The 24,897-nt window shown below is 36.1% G+C and overlaps 1 protein-coding gene across 10 annotated transcripts in view; it reads left to right on the plus strand.

Moving 5' to 3' along the window:
• TIA1 (TIA1 cytotoxic granule associated RNA binding protein) overlaps positions 1-24,897 on the plus strand; it is a 33,233-nt gene that overhangs the window by 1,384 nt on the left and 6,952 nt on the right. For 2 of the 10 annotated variants that reach the window (XM_006092957.3, XM_023757422.1), the window contains exons 2-7: positions 11,407-11,503; positions 15,578-15,676; positions 16,395-16,449; positions 16,622-16,654; positions 17,863-17,950; positions 21,066-21,141. In XM_006092957.3, the coding sequence (XP_006093019.1) occupies positions 11,407-11,503; positions 15,578-15,676; positions 16,395-16,449; positions 16,622-16,654; positions 17,863-17,950; positions 21,066-21,141 (448 nt within the window). Of the gene's footprint in view, positions 1-11,406; positions 11,504-15,577; positions 15,677-16,394; positions 16,450-16,621; positions 16,655-16,882; positions 17,051-17,259; positions 17,381-17,862; positions 17,951-20,303; positions 20,370-21,065; positions 21,184-24,897 lie in introns of those variants that run through there. The other 8 variants (XM_023757423.1, XM_006092959.3, XR_002830314.1 and 5 more) reach the window with 7 other exon arrangements.

The raw sequence follows: 24,897 nt of genomic DNA on the forward strand, positions 1-24,897 counted from the left end.
AAAAATGGAAATCTCACGCGGAGATTCTTGCCACCCGAGGGGAAGTGGATCTGATGCGTTTTTTTTTTTTTTTTTATCATCGTTTGCTGCTGTTAGGATTGACATGTTGCAGAAGGAGCAGGCAGCTCTTTAGGAAACAACGGTTGATAAATACCTTTAACATATATTCAGTCCCCTCAGAATTTTTACAGTTAGTGTTCAATGATCTCAGCGTGGGTATTTTCTTTGTTGTGTGGTGTGTCGCCCCCCCCCCCCCTCCCCCCAGCATCCTCCTTTGTTTTTCAAAGTATGTTGGGAGAGTTGATTCTGTCATGGTTACTTTTCTGGAAAAGAAGAAAAAGTCTTGACGAGTATTTTCTTACAGACCTTTTTGTTTGAATTCTTGAAATATCGACAGCTTGAGAACTCTCTATGCGTTAAAGACACAATTTTAGGTTTCTTTCTGCAACTCTAGACATTGGAGTTGTTATGAAGTACAATGCAGTTATTGTTTTCACCACCAAAAGTTTCTATTTTGTAATCTGTATGAGAAATAATAGTCACACTTGTTTTAATAGATTAAACTTTTTCATAGTTTACCTGATAATGTTAGTTACCTTAAGTATCTTTTTAATAGATTGCAGCAATTAGTGCATGACCTTTGTTTGTGTTTTTTTTTTTTTTGAAAGATTGTATCTGTAGGTGAATACTCCCTAGAAAACTATTGGCCCCTAGAGTTTATGGAAATCTTTTTTTCCTCTTGCCTCTTTGCCAGAAGTTTGATATAGCCAACAGCACACACAATGCTCATCTTTTATAATGTCTTCAAATTTAAGATTCTTAAATTATTTCAAATTTTTTAATTTCAGAAACTGCCAGAAATATCTGGGATCTTAACCTTTTTAGCATGTTGATTTGGGAATATCAAATAATGAAGACAACTTCACCTTTTTCAGGTCATTCTACAAGAGCAGTGCAGGAAACCAACCATTGCAGGAGGAATAATGAAGGAAGCTTTATTCAGATAGAGTGCTTATGATTTGCTAGGTTTTGTGTAAAGTGTTTTACCTGTTTGTTTAATCCTCATCAGAACTCTGCAGTAAATGGGTCCATTTTGCAGCTGGGGAAAAGCTAAAGTCACCCAAGGTCATAAACTTTTTGTTCATTTTCCTGCAACTCTTATGTCCTCAGCTCTTAACTCTTACATGTATGACTTATTTTGCCATGTATATTTCGCTAGGAACACCCCATCTAAGAATCTTTTTCCCAGAGTAGTCCAAGCTCAAACGTGTCCTACTATCTCCTCTGCTTCTACAACCTTCAACCAAGCTCCCATTCTTCCAGTGAGCCCAATCTAATTAAATATGAGTAGCTACTAACCCTTAAATTTTCCTAGCAGTGTTTTTACTTTTAATATAAAATGTTTGTTTTAATGACCCTGGAAGTCAAGGACTTTTAATGTGTTCATAGCACAGTATCTGATTTGTGGTAAGTGGTCAATAAGTTTGTTTTAAAAACTGATACAATTCCAAGCAGTGAACCCAGATATTACTCATTCTCGGAGGTAAGATATCGTCTGAATTTCAGTATCATCCATGGCACCTAAATGGCTCAAAGCAAGCATGTCAAACTCAAAGGCTAACATGGGCCAAATAAACAAGGTTTAAGTTTATGTGGGCCGCAAAAAAAACAAAAGCTTCAATTTTCATAGAAACATAGGTTTATTTTGATAGAGACATGCTGAATACTAGTACAAAGGGCTGAAATTAATGAGTAATCATTAACATAAAATAATAGAACATTTTAATAAAAATTAATTTTTTTCTTGAACATTAACTTACTAGACAGCGAGTAACTGCACAAATAAGTGTAATGCAAATAAACCTATTTTTCTTGTTCTCCGAAAGCAAAATATTTCTATTGTGAGTGGAGAGAAGTGGTGCGCCTGCAAGTAAGGCGGGTAAGGGAAATGAATGCAACACAATTATAGTAATCACTCATTATCGAACGTTGTAGTTCGTTATTAATGTATAACAGGATATTGTAAAAATTAAGTTACGAAATTTTTATTAAAACGTTTCTTACATACCATTATATTGGCTGGGCTGCAAAAATACTCCTTGTGGGCCATATGTGGCCCATGGGTTGCGAGTTTGACATGCTTGGCTCAGAGAATATGCCTTCATTTTCAACAAATGAGTGTTCAGCATTACCTTGTTAAGTTAGAAATTGCCAATATTCAATTTCTTGTCAGCAATACTTTGGAAATATATTGTGAGAAGTGGGTGGATTCTGGAGATAGTTTGAAAGTAGAGCAACAGCAATTACCAGTGGTTTGGATGTGGGATGTGAGAATGAAGTCAACAATAAGTAGATTTACCAATGTGTAATTACAGTCATTTGAAATGATAGCTTGTTGCAAAATATAAGTAAAAATGAGAACAGTTTTGAGATGAATATCTAGGATGTCTTTAGGCATAGTATTAGATACATTTGTTCAAGCTGGTTTATATATATAGTCTGATCTCCAAGTGAAGGTGGTCATAGCTGATAACATAAGAGGGTTTCAGCTATCATACAGATGATCCTTTGTGAAGAGTAGAAATTGTTTAATAGTAAAGTTAGGATGCTGGTGTAGAATATGTGTGAGTGTGTGTAGGCAAAGGTAGGTTTACAATCCATGTGGGAATAATACAATAATTAATAAGTATTAGCATACTCACAACTGTACACCTACTTTTGCCTATATAAATGCTTATATATAGATATAAGCATTTACTCTTCTACGTAATTTCATAATTAGTAAAAGATGCACCTTTTCCCCCAAACTAAAGTAATTCAGACAAAATGGGATAATTTCCTAGCAAACTGCAAATATTCAAAAGTAATTCTGTGAGTACAGTTATCTCTAAAGATATTTATAGAGCATTTACAGTGTTCCAGGCAGGGTTCTAGACAGTAGATATATAGCATAAATAAAAATTTCTTTATCAGATTTATCATTAGCTAAAAACCTATTTATGTTTTTTATTAAATTTTTCACAGAGGCTTCGTATCGAATTCTGTACTTTTTAATAAATTTATTGTTTAAAGTGTTACAGATGTCCCCTTATTTTCCCCCATTGACCTCCTCCACCTACATTTTTATACAATAACTAGAGGCCCAATGCACGAAATTCGTGCAAGAGTTAGGCCTTACTTCTCCCGGCTGCCAGCACTGGCTTCCCTCTGGCACCCGGGACCTGGGCTTCCCTTGCAGCCCCAGCTTCGTCCAGAAGGTCGTATGGAAGGATGTCCGGTCTAATTAGTATATGACGCTTTTATTATTATAGATTGTGGCTCAAAACAGCCCATCACAGCTTTCTGTTTTGTAAATGTTTTCTTCAGGTTAAATTTTCTAGAGCTGTAGTAATATAAATTAATATATGTTTTAGAATCCAGTTTTATAACTCTCTGAACTTAGTTATCAGCTTCAAAAATATATGTTAAATTGATATAAAATTCTATCCCTGGCAGAATGGCAAGTTTTCATTAATAACTTTTTATTCTGAAAAATTTAAAACAGAAAAGTAACAAAAAATAGTACATTGAAGAGTTAAGTAACTTTTGTGTGGATTTATCCATTGCTAATAGCCAAATATTCAAAAGTAATTATGTGAGAATGCAGTTACCTTTTTTTCTGAACCATTTGAGAAAACATCATTACACTTTAGGCCTACTTTACCATATATTTTCTAAGAACAAGGGCATTCTCTTACATAGCCGTGATATAATTTTCATATTAAGATGACTACATTGATACAAATTTTGTTGTTGTTAATCCTCACCTGAGGATATTTTTTCCATTGAGTTTTTTTTGGGGGTTTTTGTTCGTTTGTTTTTTGTTGTTGTTTTTTTTAGAGAGTAGAAGGGAGGGGGAGAGAGGGAAGTATTGATGTGAGAGAGACACATCTGGTTGCCTCCTGCAAGCATCTAGACCTGGGGCTGAGAATTGAACCTGCAACCCAGGTATGTTTCCTTGACCCTAGAATCGAACTTGAGGCCCTTTGGTGCCGATGCTCCAACCACTGAGCCACAGGGGCCACGGTGATACAATATTTTTAACTGATATACAGTTCATATTCATTTATCCAGTTGTCCAAGGAAGACATTTTTTATTTTATCTTTAAAATTTTTATTTATTGATTTTAGAGAGAGGGAAAAAAAGAAACATCAATTTGTCACTCCACTCATTCACACATTCATTGGTTGATTCCTGTATGTGCTCTGACCAGGGATCTAATCTGAAACCTTTACCTGTCTGGGATGACGCTCTAACCAACTAAGATACCCAGCCAGGGAGGAAGGCATTTCTTAGTTCATTGAAGTCTATATGCCTTAAAGTTAATTCTCTTCTTGTCTTTACTTTCCATTCTGCACAAGGTTAGTATATGATCTCAGAGGTGATACAGCGTGGGATACTTAAATCCATGCTGCAACAAGAATTCCACATAACAGCTAAAAAGGGACATTTTAATGTTATTCCCCAAAAAATATTTTGAAAAGTAAAAACTAATAAATGTAAGAAAATTACAATTTTGTTTAGTAGTCCAGTAGACATAATAGGGAACCTTGGCTTGCAATTGCTTTGAGTATTAATGTTTGTATCAGTCAGGATTTTCTTAAATGCAAGCAGCAAAAAATTTTAACCATAAAAGGAATTTATTAAAAAGATAAAGGATACCCCCTGGCCAGTGTTTCTCAGTGGTTTGAGTGTCAGCTGAAGACCAATTCCTGGTTAAGGGCACATACCTGGGTTGCATGTTCAACCCCCAGTCCCAGTGTGAAAGAGGCAACCAGTTAATGTGTCTCTCTCACTTTGATGTTTCTCTTTCTCTCTTCCCACCACCTCCCCCACCCTGCCTCCCACTCTCTAAAATTCAGTGGAAAAAATATCCTTGGGTGAAGATTAACAAAACAAAAACAAAGATAAAGGACACTACGAAAATTTGTAGGAAGGTTATGGAACCTGTCTTGGAAAATGTTCAGGAAAGGAAACTGTCAGGCCATAGTCCTAATCAAGCCACAGGCCATCCCAGAAAAGATACTAGTACTGAATCCACTGAGGATCAAATTCACTGACATGGGACTCCATTGCTATTTGCCACCAAAATGGATTCTCTTCATGCTCTGCTTCTTTAAGCCCTATAGGTTGAGGACTGGTATCTCTAATTGACTTAGTCTAGATCGAATACAAAAAAAGATTATAAAACCATATCTAGGCTTTTCAGCTTCTATAGAGAAGTCAGGCTCTGCCTTAGGATGAGGATTTTTCTAAAAATAGGAAGATGTTTGGTGGTCAAAAAATTAATCCTCTAAACATGTTAACTTAAATTCATACTGTTTATGGGAAATCTTTTGGTAAGTTGTTTAGTATGAAACAACTAAATAATATTTATATATGAAATTGAGAATTGCCCGGCCAGAGTGCCTCAGTGGTTGAGCATCGACCAACCTATATACCAGGAAGTCAGGGTTTGATTCCCAGGCAGGGCACATGCCCAAGTTATGGGCTTGATCCCCAGTAAAGGGGGATGCAGGAGGCAGTAGAGCAATGATTCTCTCTCATCATTGATGTTTCTCTCTCCCTTCTCTGAAATCAATAAAAATATATTTAAAAATAAATAAAATTGAGAATTAACTTTGTAAAATATAGAGCATTCTACAAACTAAAAAACTTGTGTGTTTTCTGTTGAAAGTATCCTATATAATAAAAGGCTGATATGCAAATAGACCGAACGACAGAACGACCGGTTGCTATGACACGCACTGATCACCAGGGGGCAGACGCTCAACGCAGGAGCTGCTCCCTAGTGGTCAGTGCACTCCCACAGAAGCTGGGTTCACTGCTGGCGAGTGCAGCGGCGGTGGCAGGAGCCTCTCCCGCCTCCGAAGCAGCACTAAGGATGTCTGACTGACAGCTTAGGCCCGCTCCCTAAGCCATCAGTTGGACATCCCCTGAGGACTCCTGGACTGCAAGAGAGCACAGGCCTGGCTGAGGGACACACACACACACTCATGCACTGGGCCTCTAGTTTTGTCTATAAAAAGGATCTGCAGATTTCAAATTTGGGCTTTCTGTCTCATACTCCTATTTAGCAAATAGACGTAGAAAGTTATAACATTAAGTTTTTAAAATTTTGAGATAGGTATTAGTGATTAACTTATTTGTAAAAAGAAAAAAGTAATGTAATGCAGTATTTTTATTAGTACAAGAAAAAAAGGTTTTGTCCTTTTGATTTCTTTGATATGAAAATGTTATATATGTTACTTGTACTTTATTGTAATGGTGCCTAAGGCTGAGAGCAAGTTGTTTCTGTAACTTCCTCCGAAGAGCATTTCTCTAAACGGCTGTGTGTAGAGTTAATTCATAGAGGCTCCTGGAGCTTACATCAAATAAACAAATGAAAGGCAATACAAACCACAGTGATTGATTGATTGATTATCAGTTTGTTGTTCCACTTACTTATTGGTTGACTTTTGTATGTGCCCTGACTGGGTTCGAACCAGAAACCTTGGCATATCGGGGTGACACTCTAACCAACTGATATACCCAGGCAAGGCCCCATAGTGCTTTTTAGAGTAGCTTAATCTTTTTTTTTTCCCTCACATCTTCAGATTAGTTAATGTCACTCAGAAAATGTTTCTCAGATGTTAAAATCCAGGTTCCCTATATATTATGCACTTGTCACTAGGTTATCTAGCTTTTTAAAAATACGTAGATGTTAGAATTAAATTTTCAGAAGAGCCATTTTTAAAAAATATATATATTTTTATTGTTGACAGCATTACAGATGTTCCCCGTTCCCCACACACACTTTACCCCCCCCCCCCCCACCACCACCACCTATCTCCTACCACACCCTGGAAGAGCCTTTTTTTTTTTCATTTAGTCATTGCAATCCTGAGAATTTCTTATGGGTACAAGAGTCAAGTAAGATACAGAAGAGTTACAGAGAAAGTACAGTTCTCATATAATCTTCACCCATACTCCTTTAATGTTAACAACTTACATAACCATGGTATACTTATCAAAACTAAGAAATTAGCATGGTACAATGCAAGGTTTATTCCAGTTTCCCCAGTTTTTCCACTAATGTCTTTTTTCTATTCCAAGATCCATTCCAAGATACCACTGTATTTAGTTTTGTCTCTTTATTCTCCTTTAATATGAGAAGATAACTTTAATGATCATGGCACTTTTGAAGGGTACTGTTTCTTCACTGTACAGTGACTACTTTTCTCAATATACTCTGTTATAATTCGAATTGAGTCACTAAGACTAACCCAGACTGAAGGAGAGAGAAAATAAGTTCCACTTCATAGAGGAAGGCATATCAAAGAATTTGTGAATATACGTTAAAACAATCATTGCATTGGTTGAAACCAATAATTAATAAGTATTTTATGGGAGATAATTTAAGGCTCTACACACCCTATTTCTCCTTAAAATTACATCAACTATAAAATATCCATGGGTGGATTTTGCCATTTGCAGTTACTATTGTGGTTTTTTAATGATCATTTTCCTCATTCCTTCTACATTTATTAGAGTTTTGCAAGAAAAAGCTATCTCCTCCCCCATCCAGGATTCAGTCAAGTATTATTTATTATATTTAGTTGTCAGTGTCTTTTTAAATCCTTTAAATGAAGAACAGTCCTCCCCCCTTTTTAAAGTATATTATTGATTTCAGAGAAGAAGGTAGAGGGAGAGAGAGAAAGATCAATGATGAGAATCATTTATCGGCTGCCTCCTGCATGGCCCACACTAGGGATCAAGCCCACAACCCAGGCATGTGCTCTGACTGGGAATTGAACCGTGACCTCCTGGTTCATATGTCCATGCTCAACCTTTGAACCACGCTAGCCGGGCTTCCCTTTTATTACTTTGTTTTAGAACAATAATATTTTGAAGAGATCAAGTAAGTTGCCTTATACAGTATCCCATATCTAAATATATGTAATTGTTTTATATGTCCAATATTTGGTAAGCTTTAGCCTAAATTTAAGCTTGACTAGATTCAAGTTAGACCTTTTTGAGTTGACTACTTCACAGGTGATATTGTATAATTCATATTGAACACACAATGTCTCATCTATAAAGTGATTTAAAGTTTGATCACTGGGTCAAAATGGTAAAACAGCCAAAGCTCTCACTTTTTTTTTTTTTCAATCCTCACTTGAGGATATTTTTCCATTGATTTTTAGAGAGATGGAAGAGAGAAGGAGAGACAGAAAGAAACGTCGATGTGAGAGAAACACATCAGTTGATTGCCTCCTGCAGGAGCCCTGACTAGGGCCCCAGGCCAGGGAAGAGCCTGCAACCTAGGTACATGCCCTTGACCGGAATCGAACCTGGACCCTTTGCTCCGCAGGCTGATGCTCTATCCCAGGGGTGGGCAAACTTTTTGACTCGAGGGCCACAATGGGTTCTTAAATTGGACCGGAGGGCTGGAACAAAAGCATGGATGGAGTGTTTGTGTGAACTAATATAAATTCAAAGTAAACATCATTACATAAAAGGATACGGTCTTTTTTTTTTTTTTAGTTTTATTCATTTCAAACGGGCTGGATCCAGCCCGCGGGCCGTAGTTTGCCCACGGCTGCTCTATCCACTGAGCAAACTGGCTAGGGCTCTCACTTTTTTTTTTTTTTTTTTTAATGTTTTTATTGAGTTGAGAGAGAGAGGAATGAAAAATATACCCTTGGGTGAGGATTAATAACAAAAAAAGATACGGACTCTTTTCCCAGAAAAATAAACATTTATACATGTCAGAAACATGGATTCATTTCCTTCCATTTACCCATTCAACAAACATATTGAGTGGTGAAGGCACTGGAATAGGTTAAAATAGTAAAGGGAGAAGTACTGAATCTATCAGATAGAATAATGATACTCAAAAAAGCAAAGCTAACATCTACCCAATAACAGTTTTTCCAGGATCAAAGGTTAGTATTATACCAAGTCCTTGTTCTAAAACTCAGTAATTAGAGGGAAAGAAGCATTATCTCCTATAAGCGTTTACCTTGCCTTTTGATTAGAAACTCCAGTGTAGTGTAATCTAATAGCTCTAGTTGATGAGGGAAAAGCTCTTTACAGAAAAATGCTAATCAATAAATTTAGGCAGAGCACATTAAATTAACTATGTGTAAGTCCTATGGGTATTATACCATGAGTATTTTCAGGCTGCCAAAGTTATCACATAGATCACTTAACAACTGGGAAGGGAAAACCCTATTTTAAAAGTGAGAACTTTGGTCCCAGCCGTTGTTGCTCAGTGGTTGAGCATTGACCTATGAGCCAGGAGTTGATGGCTCTATTCCCAGTAAGGGCACATGCACGGGCTGTGGGCTTGATCCCTAGTAGGGCAAGTGCAGGAGGCAGCCTCTCTCACATTGATACTTCTCTCTCACTTAAAAAAAATTTTTTTTTATTGATTTCAGAGAGGAGAGGGAGAGAGGTAGAAACATCAATGATGAGAGAGAATCATCAATTGGCTGCCTCCTGCACACCCTGAAATGGAGGTCGAGCTCACAACCAGGGCATATACCCTGACCTGGAATCAAACCCTGATTTCCTGGTTCATAGGTCAATACTCAACCACTGAGCAACACTGGCCAGGCTCCATTGATTTTTAGAGAGTGGAAGGGAGGGAAGGGGGGAGAGAGAGAGAGAAACATCGATTGATTGCCTCCCGGATCAAGCCTAAAACCCTCTAACAACTGAGCCAAACCAGTCAGGGCAAGTCTGGATCTTTCAACCCGTTTTCCGTTTCTAAAGGATTCTTGGCAGAAGAATAAGAAATACAATTGTTGAGAGTCTACATTCTCTATTTCAGAAGTGATAACCCTCTAACTCTAACATGTCTAGAGGTAATCTGGTTTCAAAGTCCCATTTTGAAAATTTATTTATAAACTCTTTAAATAAAGAATCCCAGTCATGTGGTCTTCTAATACACTATACTAGTTACATTTGCTAGTCACAAATGCATATTATCTGTCCATATCCACTGATCAGTGATATCCACTGAAAGGTTTTTCCATCCCTTTGTGAGCATTTACAACACCTGATAAATTATTTACCTGTGATTTTTAAAAAATATATATTTTATTGATTTTTTACAGAGAGGAAGGGAGAGAGAGAGTTGGAAACATCGATGAGAGAGAAACATCGATCAGCTGCCTCCTGCACATCTCCTACTGGGGATGTGCCCGCAACCCAGGTACATGCCCCTGACCGGAATCGAACCTGGGACCTTTCAGTCCGCAGGCCGATGCTCTATCCACTGAGCCAAACCGGTTTCGGCATACCTGTGATTTTTAAAAAAAATATGTTTATTGTGTAAACCAAAGTAAACCTAAATTGGATAGTGTTAGGAGAATTGTGAATTAAAAATTGGGGAATTTTATTGTTCTTAGCAATACTGTAGTAGAAAGAATTGCAAAGGTTTCCACTATTGTTTGTATAAAATGTTCTGTATATCTAATGATTCATTTGAGAAATTTTTAAAGCAATATCTTTCCGCCGTAACCGGTTTGGCTCAGTGGATAGAGCGTCGGCCTGTGGACTCAAGGGTCCCAGGTTCGATTCCGGTCAAGGGCATGTACCTGGGTTGCGGGCACATCCCCAGTAGGGGGTGTGCAGGAGGCAGCTGATCGATATTTCTCTCTCATCGATGTTTCTAACTCTCTATCCCTCTACCTTCCTCTCTGTAAAAAAATCAATAAAATATATATTTAAAAAAAAAAGCAATATCTTTCTAAGGTAAGCCTAGGAACTTGGAAATAACAGGTTTAATTTGCAACACCTTGACCAGTGATTCCCAAAGTGGGCGCTACCGCCCCCTGGTGGGCGCTGCAGCGATCCAGGGGGGCGGTGATGGCCACAGGTGCATTTGTTTTAACTTTTTTTGTATTACCTTTCTATTCTGAGTTCAATAAATAGTTTCATAATTTCAAACTTCAATGTTTCTAATTTACACCTTTCTTTACTATATTTTACGAAAAAGGTAGAAACATTAATACATATATCTTTCTGTTTAATTGCTATTAAAATTTAAAAAAAAATTAATTTCCAGGGGGCGCTGAGTAATATTTTTTCTGGAAAGGGGGCGGTAGGCCAAATAAGTTTGGGAACCACTGACCTTGACTAAAAACACACATTAGCTTTCCCTCTACTAGCAGTGTCTAATATACTTGCAGGTTGCACATATTACATCCATTTTGAAAAAGATTTTAAAGTTTCAGCAAACTTTTATAAGCTATTCCCAAATAGTGTAGTTTAGGGTAAAGATCTACCTACTCCTAAACTCATTTTTCAATAAGCAACTGTAGAAACTGATCAAAAGAAGCAAATTTAAATGGTAAATATTTTTCTTTGTGTTTCAGATATGTCGGTAACCTTTCCAGAGATGTGACAGAAGCTCTAATTCTTCAGCTCTTTAGCCAGATTGGACCTTGTAAAAACTGCAAAATGATTATGGATGTAAGGGTATTTTACTTTAGTTAACTTTCTTCTTTTTTATGTATATTATTTAAATCTATTACTTCCAGGAACTCTCAAATTAGTTTATATGGTCTGAATGCATAGGGATTTTAGTCAATTTGTAGTGAATTAGTTTTGGACACTGAGTTTAATTTGTTTTATTAAATAAAGGAAGAGCAGAACTAATGATTTCTAGAGTAGATGAGAAATATACACCTTTTTAAGGTGCATTGACATATCAGAATTGTTCATTTTATATGTGGTATTAGTTGATAGCCTAATTAAGAAATTCAGTTATTACAATTAGATTAGGACATTGGGTCAAAAAAATAGACATGTGATACTGTGAAATGTTTGTAACTTTATTTTTAAAGGTTGTGATTCAAGTTTTTCTTGCATTATGGCAATTACCATCCCTCAGATCTTAGTGTATAGAAAAAATTAATTCATCTAATTGGTGTTAACCCTGAATCATAACATGTATAAAAAGACATTTAAAAATTTTTTGATGGCCGAAACCGGTTTGGCTCAGTGGATAGAGCGTCGGCCTGCAGACTGAAAGGTCCCGGGTTCGATTCCGGTCAGGGGCATGTACCTGGGTTGCGGGCACATCCCCAGTGGGAGATGTGCAGGAGGCAGCTGATCGATGTTTCTCTCCCATCGATGTTTCTATCTGTCTCTCTCCCTTCCTCTCTGTAAAAAATCAATAAAATATATTTAAAAAAAAAATTTTTTTTTGATGGGAAAGACAGTGCTAATGAGAATCCATTTATCCATAGTCTTTCCTTTTAGTTTTCTTTTCTCCAGGAAAAAAAAATCATATACCAGTATGTGTATCTGCTACTTTTTTTTTTCTATTGTTTTCCAGTTTATCTCTCTTTTTACTTCGTATTTAGAAAGTAATTGTTTAGCCTGACAGGTATGGCTCAGTTGGTTGGGCATCATCCAGTGCATTTAAAGTTTGCCTGTTTGATTGGATTTCAGGCTCAGTCCCCAGTAGGGGGTGTGCGGGATGCAGCCAATCAATGTTTCCCACTCTCTCAAAAAATGAATAAAAATATATTTTTAAAAGTAATTGTTTAGCCAATTGGCTTTTTTTTTTGTTGTCTAAGATTTTTAAAAGGTCAAACCTTCTAAGTAGCAGGGTCTTCTGCATTTAATATAGATGGCTTCAATTAATGTTTTTGTTCTTTATTTTCTTTTAAGTGTTTTCTTTATATTTAATATCTGTATGCCCTTGGATAAAGAAGAAAAGATCCCTGTATCCATAAAGAAATATAAAGTAGAGACTGGAAAATGATGGAGAACTTAAAACCAGTTTTCCTTGATGTGGGTCTACTTCCTTGTCCCAGTAATAGCATTTTTTAAATGCTTACCTGTTATTTTAACCCTGATGCATATCACAAATGTTAAACAGAAACTTTGTAAAGCACATTATTCCCATTTAATATATGCAGAATTAAGGCAAAGCAGCCCTGGCTGGTGGGCTCAGTGGTTAGAGTTCACAGAATGGTCTCAGGTTCGATTCCCATTCAAGAGCATGTATCTGGGTTGCAGTTTGATCCCCTGCTCCAGGCAGGAGTGTGTGGGAGGCAACCAATCGATGTGTCTCTCTCACATCAATATTTCTCTACCCTCCCCCCACCCTTCCACACTCTCTCTCTAAAAAAAAAATCAATGGGAAAATATCCTCGGTGAGGATTTACAACAACCCCCCCCCCCAAAAAAAAACAACCAACCAAACAAAAAAAACCAAACAGAAATAAGGCAAAGTAAGCATGTATATTCAGATTGAACTATCTGAATATAAAGCCTCTTCATTGGTTTATAGACTGCCATTCTCTCCTTGTCTGGTTCATTCTTGATATTTGTCTGGTAAAGATCACTAGGCAAAATATTAATGACTGCTTGACCTTCAGAAAAGACTAGCTATGTTAGCCTTTGCCACTTTGTATAAATTTTGGTTTTTTATCACTCAAAGGCTTAAATTAACATTTTGTTTTTATTATTATTAAAGTCTATATTTTAGTCTCTTCATATTGTAGGACTGGTGTTCATATTTATACATTTTACACTTCCTGGAGTATTGAGACTGATAATGTGTATGCTTACATTCTTCTTATCTAAAAATAGTTTTTTTGGGGTACAAATCAACTAACTAAAGTGATATTCTTTTTCAGTTTATTGCTCTACTCTTAAATGTATTACTTTTTCTATGCCTATCAACATTGATCTTTGTAGTAGAATTCTCATTAAGTGTAGTGTTAGTTTGAATTATACAATTTTTAAAACATTTTTATATTCCCTAATGTTTTTTAAATAAAATAATGGGTAATGTCAATATCAATTTGTGATTACCTCTAAAATTCTTTTTTTTTTTTTCAATCTGCATCCGAGGATATTTTTTCCATTGATTTTTAGAGAGACTGGAAGGGAATGAGGGAGAGGGAAAGAGAGACATTGATTGGTTGCCTCTCGCACGAGCTCTGACTGAGGCTGGGAATCAAACCTATAACCCTTCTGTGCATGGACCAACACTCTAACCACTGGGCAGCACTGGCCAGAGCCTCTTAAAGATCATTACCAATGAATTTTTTAAACTATTGTGCTTGAAACAATATGCTACCTTTATTTTGGTATCATTCTAATCTTTTTTAAAATACATTTTTATTTTAGGGAAAGGAACGGGGAGGGAGAGACATCATCATCAGCTGCCTTCTGCACACCCCCTACGTAGGATCCAGCCAGCAACCCAGGCATGTGCCCTGACTGAGAATCAAACCAGACACCTCTTGGTGCATGGGACACGCTCAATCCACTGAGCGACACTGGCCGGGCTCATTCTAGTCGTTTACTTATTTTAGGAGAGTATAGAAAGAATTTTTAAATACTCAATAAAGTCATTTGATATTTTGCACTGATAGGTATAAGATATTGGGTATTTTTTCTGCCTTAATTTATAATAAAACATCCAGGCTTCACATATCAAATGTCAACTACCTGGAACACCAGCAAAAAAGAGAGAATTTTTAAAAGACTACTAAGCAGCTGAAAAATGATGTCAGAAAGTCCAAATTCTAAAACCTTCTCTAAAACTCTACTTAGCAAAGGACCTCTTCAGTTTTCAGAGTCTATTTATATTTTATAAACAAGCTTGAGATGGTTGATATTTTCTGCTACTCACTAAGTTAGAGGTAGCAAGTCTTTATGTACATTTATGTACATAAAAGGTAACATCACAGGGAAGAGGCAGAAAAACCAATACCAACACTTGAGAATATAGGATTCCAGTCAAACTTAACCTCTGTAGCTTAAAAAAAGATTGGATTGTATAATGATAGGGAGAATGTAGCTATATTCATCTGTCCATAATTAGGACATTTAATTATTAATAAAAGATTATATATAGTAGAATAGTATAACTTGTTAATAAAGATAGCTTTCTATAAAAATAGATCATTTTTTAAAAATATATTTTATTGATTTTAGAGAGGAAGGGAGAGGGAGAGAGAGATAGAAACATCAATGAGAGAGATCATTGATTGGCTGCTTCCTGCACGCCCCCTACTGGGGATCAAGCCCGCAACCCAGGCATGTGCCCTTAGCCAGAATCAAACCTGGGACCCTTCAGTCCACAGGCCGATGCTCTATCCATTGAGCCAAACCAGCTAGGACAAAAATAGATCATTTAAAAAAAATAATATATTTTTATTGATTTCAGGGAGGAAGGAGAGGGAGAGAGAGATAGAAACATCAATGATGAGAGAGAATCATTAACTGGCTGCCTTCTGCATGCCCCACACTGGGAATTGAGCCCACAACACGGGCCCCTATCAGGAATCAAACCACGGGGAATTGAATCGTGACCTCTTGGTTTATAGGTCAGTGCTCAACCACTGAGCGACACCGTCTTGGCAAAAATAGCTCATTTTTAAGTGTTTATTTCCTTATCTAAAGATTTACTTGTGGAATGGACCCTCTATTTTTCATTGGCCTGGTAAATGAGATGTTATAATTTTAAGGTAATGGGAATATACAACTTAAAATTGGCTATTGTGTTTTTTTCTTCAACAGACAGCTGGAAATGATCCATATTGTTTTGTGGAGTTTTATGAGCATCGTCATGCAGCTGCAGCACTGGCTGCTATGAATGGGCGGAAGATAATGGGTAAGGTAAGCTGTCATAATTAAAGGTGACTTGAACTAGAAATTTATTGTTGTTGTTGTTGTTGTTAATCCTCAACTTGAGGATATTTTTGTTCATTGATTTTTTTGTAGAGAGAGCGGAAGGGAGGGAAGCAGGGAGGGAGGGGAGGAGGGAGGGAGACACACACACCACATAGATGTGAGACACATCAATTGGTTGCCTCCCGCCTGCACCCTAACTGAGGTGGGGGTCAAATCTGAAACTGGTCACTTAGCTACACTGGCCAGGCCAAACTAGAAATTTCAGTTGCACAGCTTTGTTTACTTTTTAGAAACATTATATTTACTTTATCGCAAAAAATCACATTATTAAAAAGGTGGGCTAAAGCTTTTAGAGGACATGTTTATTGCACATGATAAATATTAAAATATTTATTGAATTACTCAAGCTTGGATGAAACATCTAGGAACATTGGATACTAATGGGAAAGACTAGAAAGCAAAAGTTTATTGGTACTTTAGATAAAAAAGGTTGATTCAACATTAACAGATAAGTATATAAGATTAGGATTTGACAACATTATTTACATAGGTGTAGGTTAAATGATAAGAAACTTTGACCAGAGCTGATACCTATTTGATCTCAAAGATACACATTCCTATGTGTATACAGATGCAAATCTTATAATATCTGATTTTGAGCTTTATTTTTATGGAATATAAATGTAGAAAAAAATTTTTTTAGGAAGTCAAAGTGAATTGGGCAACAACCCCCAGCAGTCAGAAGAAAGATACAAGCAGTAAGTATATATTATACTCTTTGAACATTTGTTTTTATTGTACACAGTAGTTTTATTGTAAAGCATAAAAACATCATACGTGTTTGCAGTAATGTTTTGATCTTTATCCTAAGATATGATTGAATGTGTTTGTGTTAATAAATTTAAGAACAAATCTAATCTTTGTCATCAGGTAGTACCGTTGTCAGCACACAGCGTTCACAAGGTAATTGTATCTTCTTAAACATAAAATGAAATCTCTTGAAAGGGTATTCACTAACCACCTGAAGTTGTTGTTTTTTTGTTTGTTTGTTTGATATTGGGGGGAGTGGGGAGGGAGGTGGTTGTATTTCTATTTGTCTCTGGCAATATTTTTCCCCCTTCTTCCCAGTGTTGACCAAGTGTGGCTTGTCCACTACTTTGGTGCTATTTCAAGCTCTCTGACCCTCTTGGAGGCAGCTGATGCCTTAGAAATACTTTCACCAACTAAAGGGCAAGATACCCTGCTTCCTTGAGGTCACGATCTGTGCTCCATATCCAGATCTTCTGATTGCTTGAGTTGCTCCTGAAACTGTTTCCCAAATGGCAACACAATATGTTGCTTAAGGCCTGCCAAGTAGGGGTAACTTTTCTTTCCAAATATATTTTGTCAAAATTAATATATATGTCTATTTAAAAATGTTGATACAACTATTTTGTATTTTTAAGTGTTTCTTTTCTTGAGCATTGTCTTTTTTTTAAACTTCACATGAGATCGTTATTTCTCTCCAATGCTTTTTTAATGGCTCTAATATAAAATGAAGGGATTACTGTTTTCATTTTGTTGCCTTCAGTCTTAGTTCACATGCACATGGATTCACATAAACTGAATGGTGTAATGTCTGGGCAACCAAAACTGTTGGCTTTTGAGAAAACTGTCAAATACTTTAACATCAAACTGTTGCAATGCAAGGTATTTCTTTGCTTGTTCTTCACAAAATATGGTTAAACCAAGTATATCATGTCTAGCTTCAGTGAATTGTCTTAACTGAGGCAAATCTAGTCTACATAACTCACAATACCACTATTTTATTTTAAATTGTAAAACTTTATTATAGTGGTAAACTGATTAAATGTAAATAATTACTATTAAAACAGTAATGAAGTCATTAATTTTTTTATGCAAAACATATATTATTAGTTTATTTTCTTAGGCCAGAATAACAATTGGCTGTAAGCAGAATATCTGTCAGATATATCAGTCTTTAGGAGGTATTGTCACCTTGATTCATTATGTTTAAAATTGATAGAATTTGTGTAGATATAGAGTAGTGTTTTTGTATGCTACTATAATCCATAAATTATTTTAAGAATAATTTATTGCATAAATTTTAGTATTTTTAAATTCTAAAATTTTATTTTTCTTTTCACTTCCCCTTACCTTCCCCTTATAAGATCATTTCCATGTCTTTGTTGGTGATCTCAGTCCAGAAATAACAACTGAAGATATAAAAGCTGCATTTGCGCCATTTGGAAGAATATCGTAAGTAACAGAAGATACTTTTAATTAGAAACAATCTTATTTAGAAGTACTTTGAAAATATACTGTGAATTTTGTTTATTAATTTTCACACTTGAATATAAGGTATTACATTGTTTAGAGGCTATTTAAGCAGTTAAGAGCCAAAGATTTTTTTTCCATTAAATAAATCTTTGGTCTTCAATTATCTTAAAGTCTTTTTTTTCAATTAGCATTAGCTTTTAAGAGACAAATTTACTATTCTACATATTGCTTCATGTATAAGTGTCTTGCTAGCTTGGTCATAGTCTTTAGTAAACTTGTGCTGTGACTAAGGAATTTAGACCTTTTGGGCACTTCTATGATACCATGCATTTTGTGTTAATATATTTTAACAAAAAGAAACCTCATTTTAACCCCCAAAATAGTTACTAAGTGTTAATTTCAAGGCAACCAACCCTTTTGTTGTTGTTACTAACAACAACAGTAATAATGCCTTTTAGTTTTTTGTGAGGCTCTGTCCTGCTCGCATTTGTTATTAAATATACAGTTTAAGCCCTTTGTAAATAGCTCACTCAAGGTAGTTTTCATCAGAAAAAAATTCTAATATTTTGAAAAACATGCCATAATAGAGTAAGAATAATAATTTGATAATAGTATTTTTTTGCATGTAATCACTGAATTTAGAAAACAGAATTTTTTTAGAGTTTCTGGTTACTTTATTATTGTTCCAGCTAGAAGAGTAGTACATTATCTTAACTGAAGCACAAAGGAAACACTAGCTTTGGTTTGGTTTCATGAGCAGACCAACAGCAAAGATGAGGCGAGGAGAAAGTTAAGTGCCAATAGAATAGGTGATGAATTTTGGGAGTTTTCGTTTGAAGAGTTGTAGTTCATTGGTAGGATGATGAACATGCATAGTTAGAGGCAATTGCAAAATTATGGTTTAACAAACAGACTCTTTTGTTAGGTGACATTTTCCTTTATGAGAACTGATTGGGAAAATAAGTTCTAATTTATTGTTCCCTTTAATCTGTCATAGGGTTTTGATGATGGTTAACTTGCTTTCAAGTATCTAGACTGGAAGGTATTAACCCTTGGCCTCTCAAAGGCTCTATTAATCTCTGTATGCAAAAGTGTTGTGTTTGTTTTCCTTTTGGTGTGGAGTATCTTTTGTAAGTTTTATTCTATTTTCAGAGTAGTCATAGGACCATAAAAGGATTAAAGAAGGATTAAAGAACCCTGTTCTAGATATTTGCTGCTTCTTCCTTAGAAAATCCTTTCAGAAATAAGTAAGAATTAAATGTATTTCAAGGGTAACATTTCCTGAAACTTAACTCTAGAAAGAAAATTTTCTAACATTTTAACAGGTTATATAGCTGTTTTATTAAATGCTTTAATTTTGATTGAAGTAAATTCTGAAAACATGGGAATTTTAGTTTGGGATTAGATAAAGATTATTTAACAGTGAGCTCAAGTTAAATGACATTCAAATTTTAGTAATTTCATGACTTTTTAATCATGGATCAATAATTTCTTTTTGTTAAATATGTTGGTATCATAATTATAGTCTAGATTTTATTAAGGCCAACCATGGTTATTTATATATATATTAGTTTTTCTTGGGTAAGGCCTTCCCTTAAATTTTATAATTTTCAGTTGAGGTAATATATAAATAATATTTAAACTTTATGCTACTCAAGCAGTGTGTTCCTAAATTCAAAAGAACCATTTTCAGTAGGGTAGCATCATTTTCTGATTTTTTTTGTTAAAGGAGATAAGTTGATAACTATATATTGAAAGGTCTTATGATAGTCTGAGTAGAGATCCTACAACAGTGAGTTACAGAAGGCATGCAGTAAATGGTGACCTATTAAAATATTAGTATAAAAAATATAGTACTTTCTTTCTCTAATTAATATAGTAAACTTTCTATTCCTTGAGTTTTGGGTAATCTAACAAATTTTGATATAGAAGTGAATCAGCTACCAAATTAATGCATGTGTACCTTACAGACAATAAGTATTTTTACATATTAAGAAGTGACTTGCATTAGTTTTCCTTTTTTACCACTACCTCTTTGTCATTTTGACCTTAAAAATTTCATAAATCACTTTGAAGTTGATCAAAATATGCTTATGTATACTTTAATATAAAATTATATTGCATGGCTTTCTGACTTGGGTTTTTGTTGTGAAAGTGCCTGTTTTGTTTATGTGTCCTGAGAGAACAAGCATTGTAACATACCTGGCTAACTTAAAAGCAGATTTGCCTGTGAAGCACAATTTGAGTCCAATTTTTTGAGGTATGGAGTTTTAGCTATCATGGTTGGGTTTTTTACTCAATCTCAAATAATAGGGGTCTGGTTATTTTGCAGAGTATCTCTGAAGAATGGACAGAATTGCCCTGGCTAACTACAAGCTACGGTTCACAGTGGATAAATGTTGGCGTGCTTTTTTACTTTCTGACTTTTTAAGATTTTGCTCTTATATCTTATAGTTTCCAATCAATCTTACATGATTGCTATTTTAAAATTCAGTATAAAATCATATATAATTTAAAACTAAAATGTGTGTCTAGTTTTTTCTTCAGTTATTTAGCATTTCTGAAAATGTCAAGTTTTCAAAGTTTACCAATAGTCCAAAAGGGGGCGGGGGTATGAATTGATCTGAGAAAATAATGTACTTAATTTAGGGAATATACAAGTTTTTTATTCTCTTAGTTTCCAGTTTTCTATTTTAATGATTAGGTAGTATATGGTACCAAATAGCAAGTTATAAATTGCATGGATAAAGAAAGCCATTCATCTAATGTGCCTGTGAACCCTGTAAGTGGTTAAATAATTCATCTGAATAGCTGTCTTCACCATGCTTAATATTTAAAAGTTTAAAACTTTTTGAAATGGGAAGCAGTTTTTGTACAATGTATATATACATATTTAAGAAGTTATTGATTTGCATGTTTATAAAATTAAGCCTCATTTGCTAATACATGATAAATTTTATAGAATAAAAGGTGAATTTGCATTAAAGGTTCATTTTAATGAAGATGAAACATGAAAATAAGTTGTGTGTGAAATTCTCACTTGATATACACAGGAGAGTTTGCAAACCTAAACTTCTGATTGTTCTAATTTCAGAGATGCCCGAGTGGTAAAAGACATGGCAACAGGAAAATCTAAGGGCTATGGCTTTGTCTCCTTTTTCAACAAATGGGTGAGCTCAATAAAAAGTGCATGTGCAGTGCTTCAAGAGTAAAGAATTAAAATACTCATTTTGTTTTAATAGTCTTTTCTTTCACCGGCCATTTGTTCATTTCACTGATAATTAACCACCCTCACTAAAGGATATGTTCATTATCTCCCTGTTTTATAGTCCTGTGATAATTTAAGAGTAGCTAATAAAATGCTCCATGAGGGGACTTTTTTTGTTGTTAATAAGTTTTCATTGATTTTCAGAAAGAGAGAAAGGGAGAGAATATAATAGTGGCCCCCCCCCCCCCCCCCCCCTTATCTGTAATTTCACTCTCCTTGGTTTCAATTACCCATGGTCAACCACTGCCTAAAATATTAAATGGAAAATTCATGAAAATATTAAAGGGAAAATTCCAGAAATAAACAATTCATTAATTTTAAATTGCACACCATTCTGAGTAGCATAATGAAATCTCACTCCATCCCAGCTAGGACATGAATCATCCCTTTGTCCAGTGTATCCACACTGTATACACTTAACCTGCCCACTAGTCATTTAGCTGTCTCAGTTATCAACGATAGCAGTATCACAGTGCTTGTGCTCAAGTATCCCTATTTTACTCAGATATGGCCTCACAAGAGTAGTGATGCTAGTAATTCAGCTATGTTAAAGAAAAGCCATAAAGTGCTTTTTTTTTTTTTTTTTTTTTGCTTTTTAAAAATATTTTTATTGATTTCAGAAAGGGAGAGAAAGAGAGAATTTATTAGGGGCCCCCCCCCCCCCCCCCGCCTTATCTGTAATTTCACTCTCCTTGGTTTCAATTACCCATGGTCAACCACTGCCTAAAATATTAAATGGAAAATTCATGAAAATATTAAAGGGAAAATTCCAGAAATAAACAATTCATTAATTTTAAATTGCACACCATTCTGAGTAGCATAATGAAATCTCACTCCATCCCAGTTAGGACATGAATCATCCCTTTGTCCAGTGTATCCACACTGTATACACTTAACCTGCCCACTAGTCATTTAGCTGTCTCAGTTATCAACGATAGCAGTATCACAGTGCTTGTGCTCAAGTATCCCTATTTTACTCAGATATGGCCTCAAAAGAGTAGTGATGCTAGTAATTCAGCTATGTTAAAGAAAAGCCATAAAGTGCTTTTTTTTTTTTTTTTTTTTTGCTTTTTAAAAATATTTTTATTGATTTCAGAAAGGGAGAGAAAGAGAGAAACATCAGTGATTTGTGAGAATCATTGATTGGCTGCCTCCTGCATGCTCCCTACTGGAGATTGAGCCTGCAATCCAGGCATGTGCCCTGATCGGGAATCCAACTGTGTCCTCCTAGTATTATTTGCATTTTTAGGCATAAACTGGGGGTCCTGGAATATATTTCCCACAGATAAGGGGAGGCTACAGTATGTATTTACTGTTTGTGTGTCTCAAGAATGACATTTAGCCTTGAATTTGCCTATTCTTTTTCTAGTTGAAGCCCACATTTGACACATGCAGACCAAAGCTACACCCCGTTTACTTATTTTCTTAAATTGATTTTTAGAGAGAGGGATAGAGAGGGAAACATCGATGAGAGAGAAACATCATTGATTGGCTGCCTCAGGCAGGCCCTCTACTGGGGATTGAGCCTGCACCCGGGCATGTGCCCTGCGTGGGAATCAAACCGGTGATCTCTTGGTTCATGGGTTGGTGCTCAACCACTGAGCAACATTGGCCAGGTTACCCCATTTACTTTTCAGTTCATTCTAAGCTGGCTTTTGTTCTCTACCACTCTCTACCAACACTAGTTTTCTGGTTCACCTTTGACTTTTGCTTCCTTGGTTCTGTGACAATACAATTTTGTAGATTTCTTCATCACTAGCTACTCCTCCTCTGTCACCTTAGCTGGCAACTTTTTCTTTTTTTTTTTTTTTTTTTAAATATATATTTTATTGATTTTTTACAGAGAGGAAGGGAGAGAGATAGTTAGAAACATCGATGAGAGAGAAACATCGATCAGCTGCCTCCTGCACACCTCCTACTGGGGATGTGCCCGCAACCAAGGTACATGCCCTTGACCGGAATCGAACCTGGGACCTTTCAGTCCACAGGCTGACGCTCTATCCACTGAGCCAAACCGGTTTCGGCGTACTCAATTTTCAGATTTTGCTGTTTTTCAGGGCTTTATTCCAGGATGCTTTTTTCTTTCCCTAGTCTTTCTTCATGACTCTAATTTTATATCTCCAGTTAAGTTTACTTAATGTGTCTTCAGTGGAGCTCTTTTTTTCTTCCTCAGACTTGTTCTGCTCCTCCCTCCCAGGCTTCTTATTTCAGTAAATGTTAACACTGTCCTTCCTACTGCCCAAGCAGGAATATAGTAGTTATCTTTGATTCCTCTCCTTTTATTCATTGTGCACCCCCATCCCAGTTCTATTCCTTTAGGTTACATTCACTACTACTGTACTAGTTCTGACCACCAACATTTTAAAAATCTGGATATTAGCCCTAGCTGGTTTGGCTCAGTGGATAGAGCGTTGGCCTACGGACTGAAGGGTCCCGGGTTCGATTCCGGCCAAGGGTACTTGCCCAGGTTGCAGGCTCAACCCCAGTAGAGGGTGTGCAGGAGGCAGCCAATCAGTGAGTCTCTCTCATCATTGATGATTTTATCTCTCCCTCTCCCTTCTTCTCTAAAATCAAAGAAATATTTTAAAAATAATAAAATCTGGCCGAAACCGGTTTGGCTCAGTGGATAGAGCGTCGGCCTGCGAACTGAAAGGTCCCAGGTTCGATTCCGGTCAAGGGCATGTACCTGGGTTGCGGGCACATCCCCAGTAGGAGATGTGCAGGAGGCAGCTGATCGATGTTTCTCTCTCATCGATGTTTCTAACTCTCCCTCTCCCTTCCTCTCTGTAAAAAATCAATAAAATATATTAAAAAAATAATAATAATAAAAAATAAAATCTGGATATTATATTAGTCTTATAAAATGTTTTTCTCCTTCTAGCACTAAGAATGGCCTTTGTAAAAATATATTTTTATTGATATAGAGGGAGAGGGAGGGAAAGATAAAAACATCAATGAGCCAAAACCGGTTTGGCTCAGTGGATAGAGCGTCGGCCTGCGGACTAAAAGGTCCCAGGTTCGATTCCGGTCAAGGGCATGTACCTTGGTTGCGGGCACATCCCCAATAGAAGATGTGCAAGAGGCAGCTGATCGATGTTTCTCTCTCATCGATGTTTCTAACTCTCCCTCTCCCTTCCTCTCTGTAAAAAATCAATAAAATATATTTAATAAAAGAAAAAGAAAAAGCACTTCCCATCTTTCCTCTCTCCCTCCTTCCCCTCCTCCTTTCTTTCCATCAATAAACATTTAAAATTAAAAAAACAAAATAAAACAAAACAAAAAAACCATCAATGAGAGAGAAGCATCGACCAGCTGCCTCCTGCATGCCCCATACTGGGGAACAAGCCCGCAACCCAGGCATGTGCCCTAACTGGGAATCGAACTGGCTAGCTCTTGGCGCATGGGTCAATACTCAACCACTGAGCCACACCAGCTAGGCATGTCCCGGGTTTGATTCTGGTCAAGGACATGTACCTTGGTTGCAGGCTCCATCCCCAGTAGGGGGCGTACAGGAAGCAGCTGATTGATGTTTCTCTCTCATTGATATTTCTAACTCTATCCCTCTCCTCTCTGTAAAATCAATAAGATATATTAAAAACATAAATCAGATCATGCTCATCTCTTACTTAAAATCTTTCAGTTTTTTCTGGCACCCTTT

Source organism: Myotis lucifugus, unplaced genomic scaffold (assembly GCF_000147115.1).
Source record: "Myotis lucifugus unplaced genomic scaffold, Myoluc2.0 scaffold_108, whole genome shotgun sequence".
Lineage (NCBI taxonomy): Eukaryota > Metazoa > Chordata > Mammalia > Chiroptera > Vespertilionidae > Myotis > Myotis lucifugus.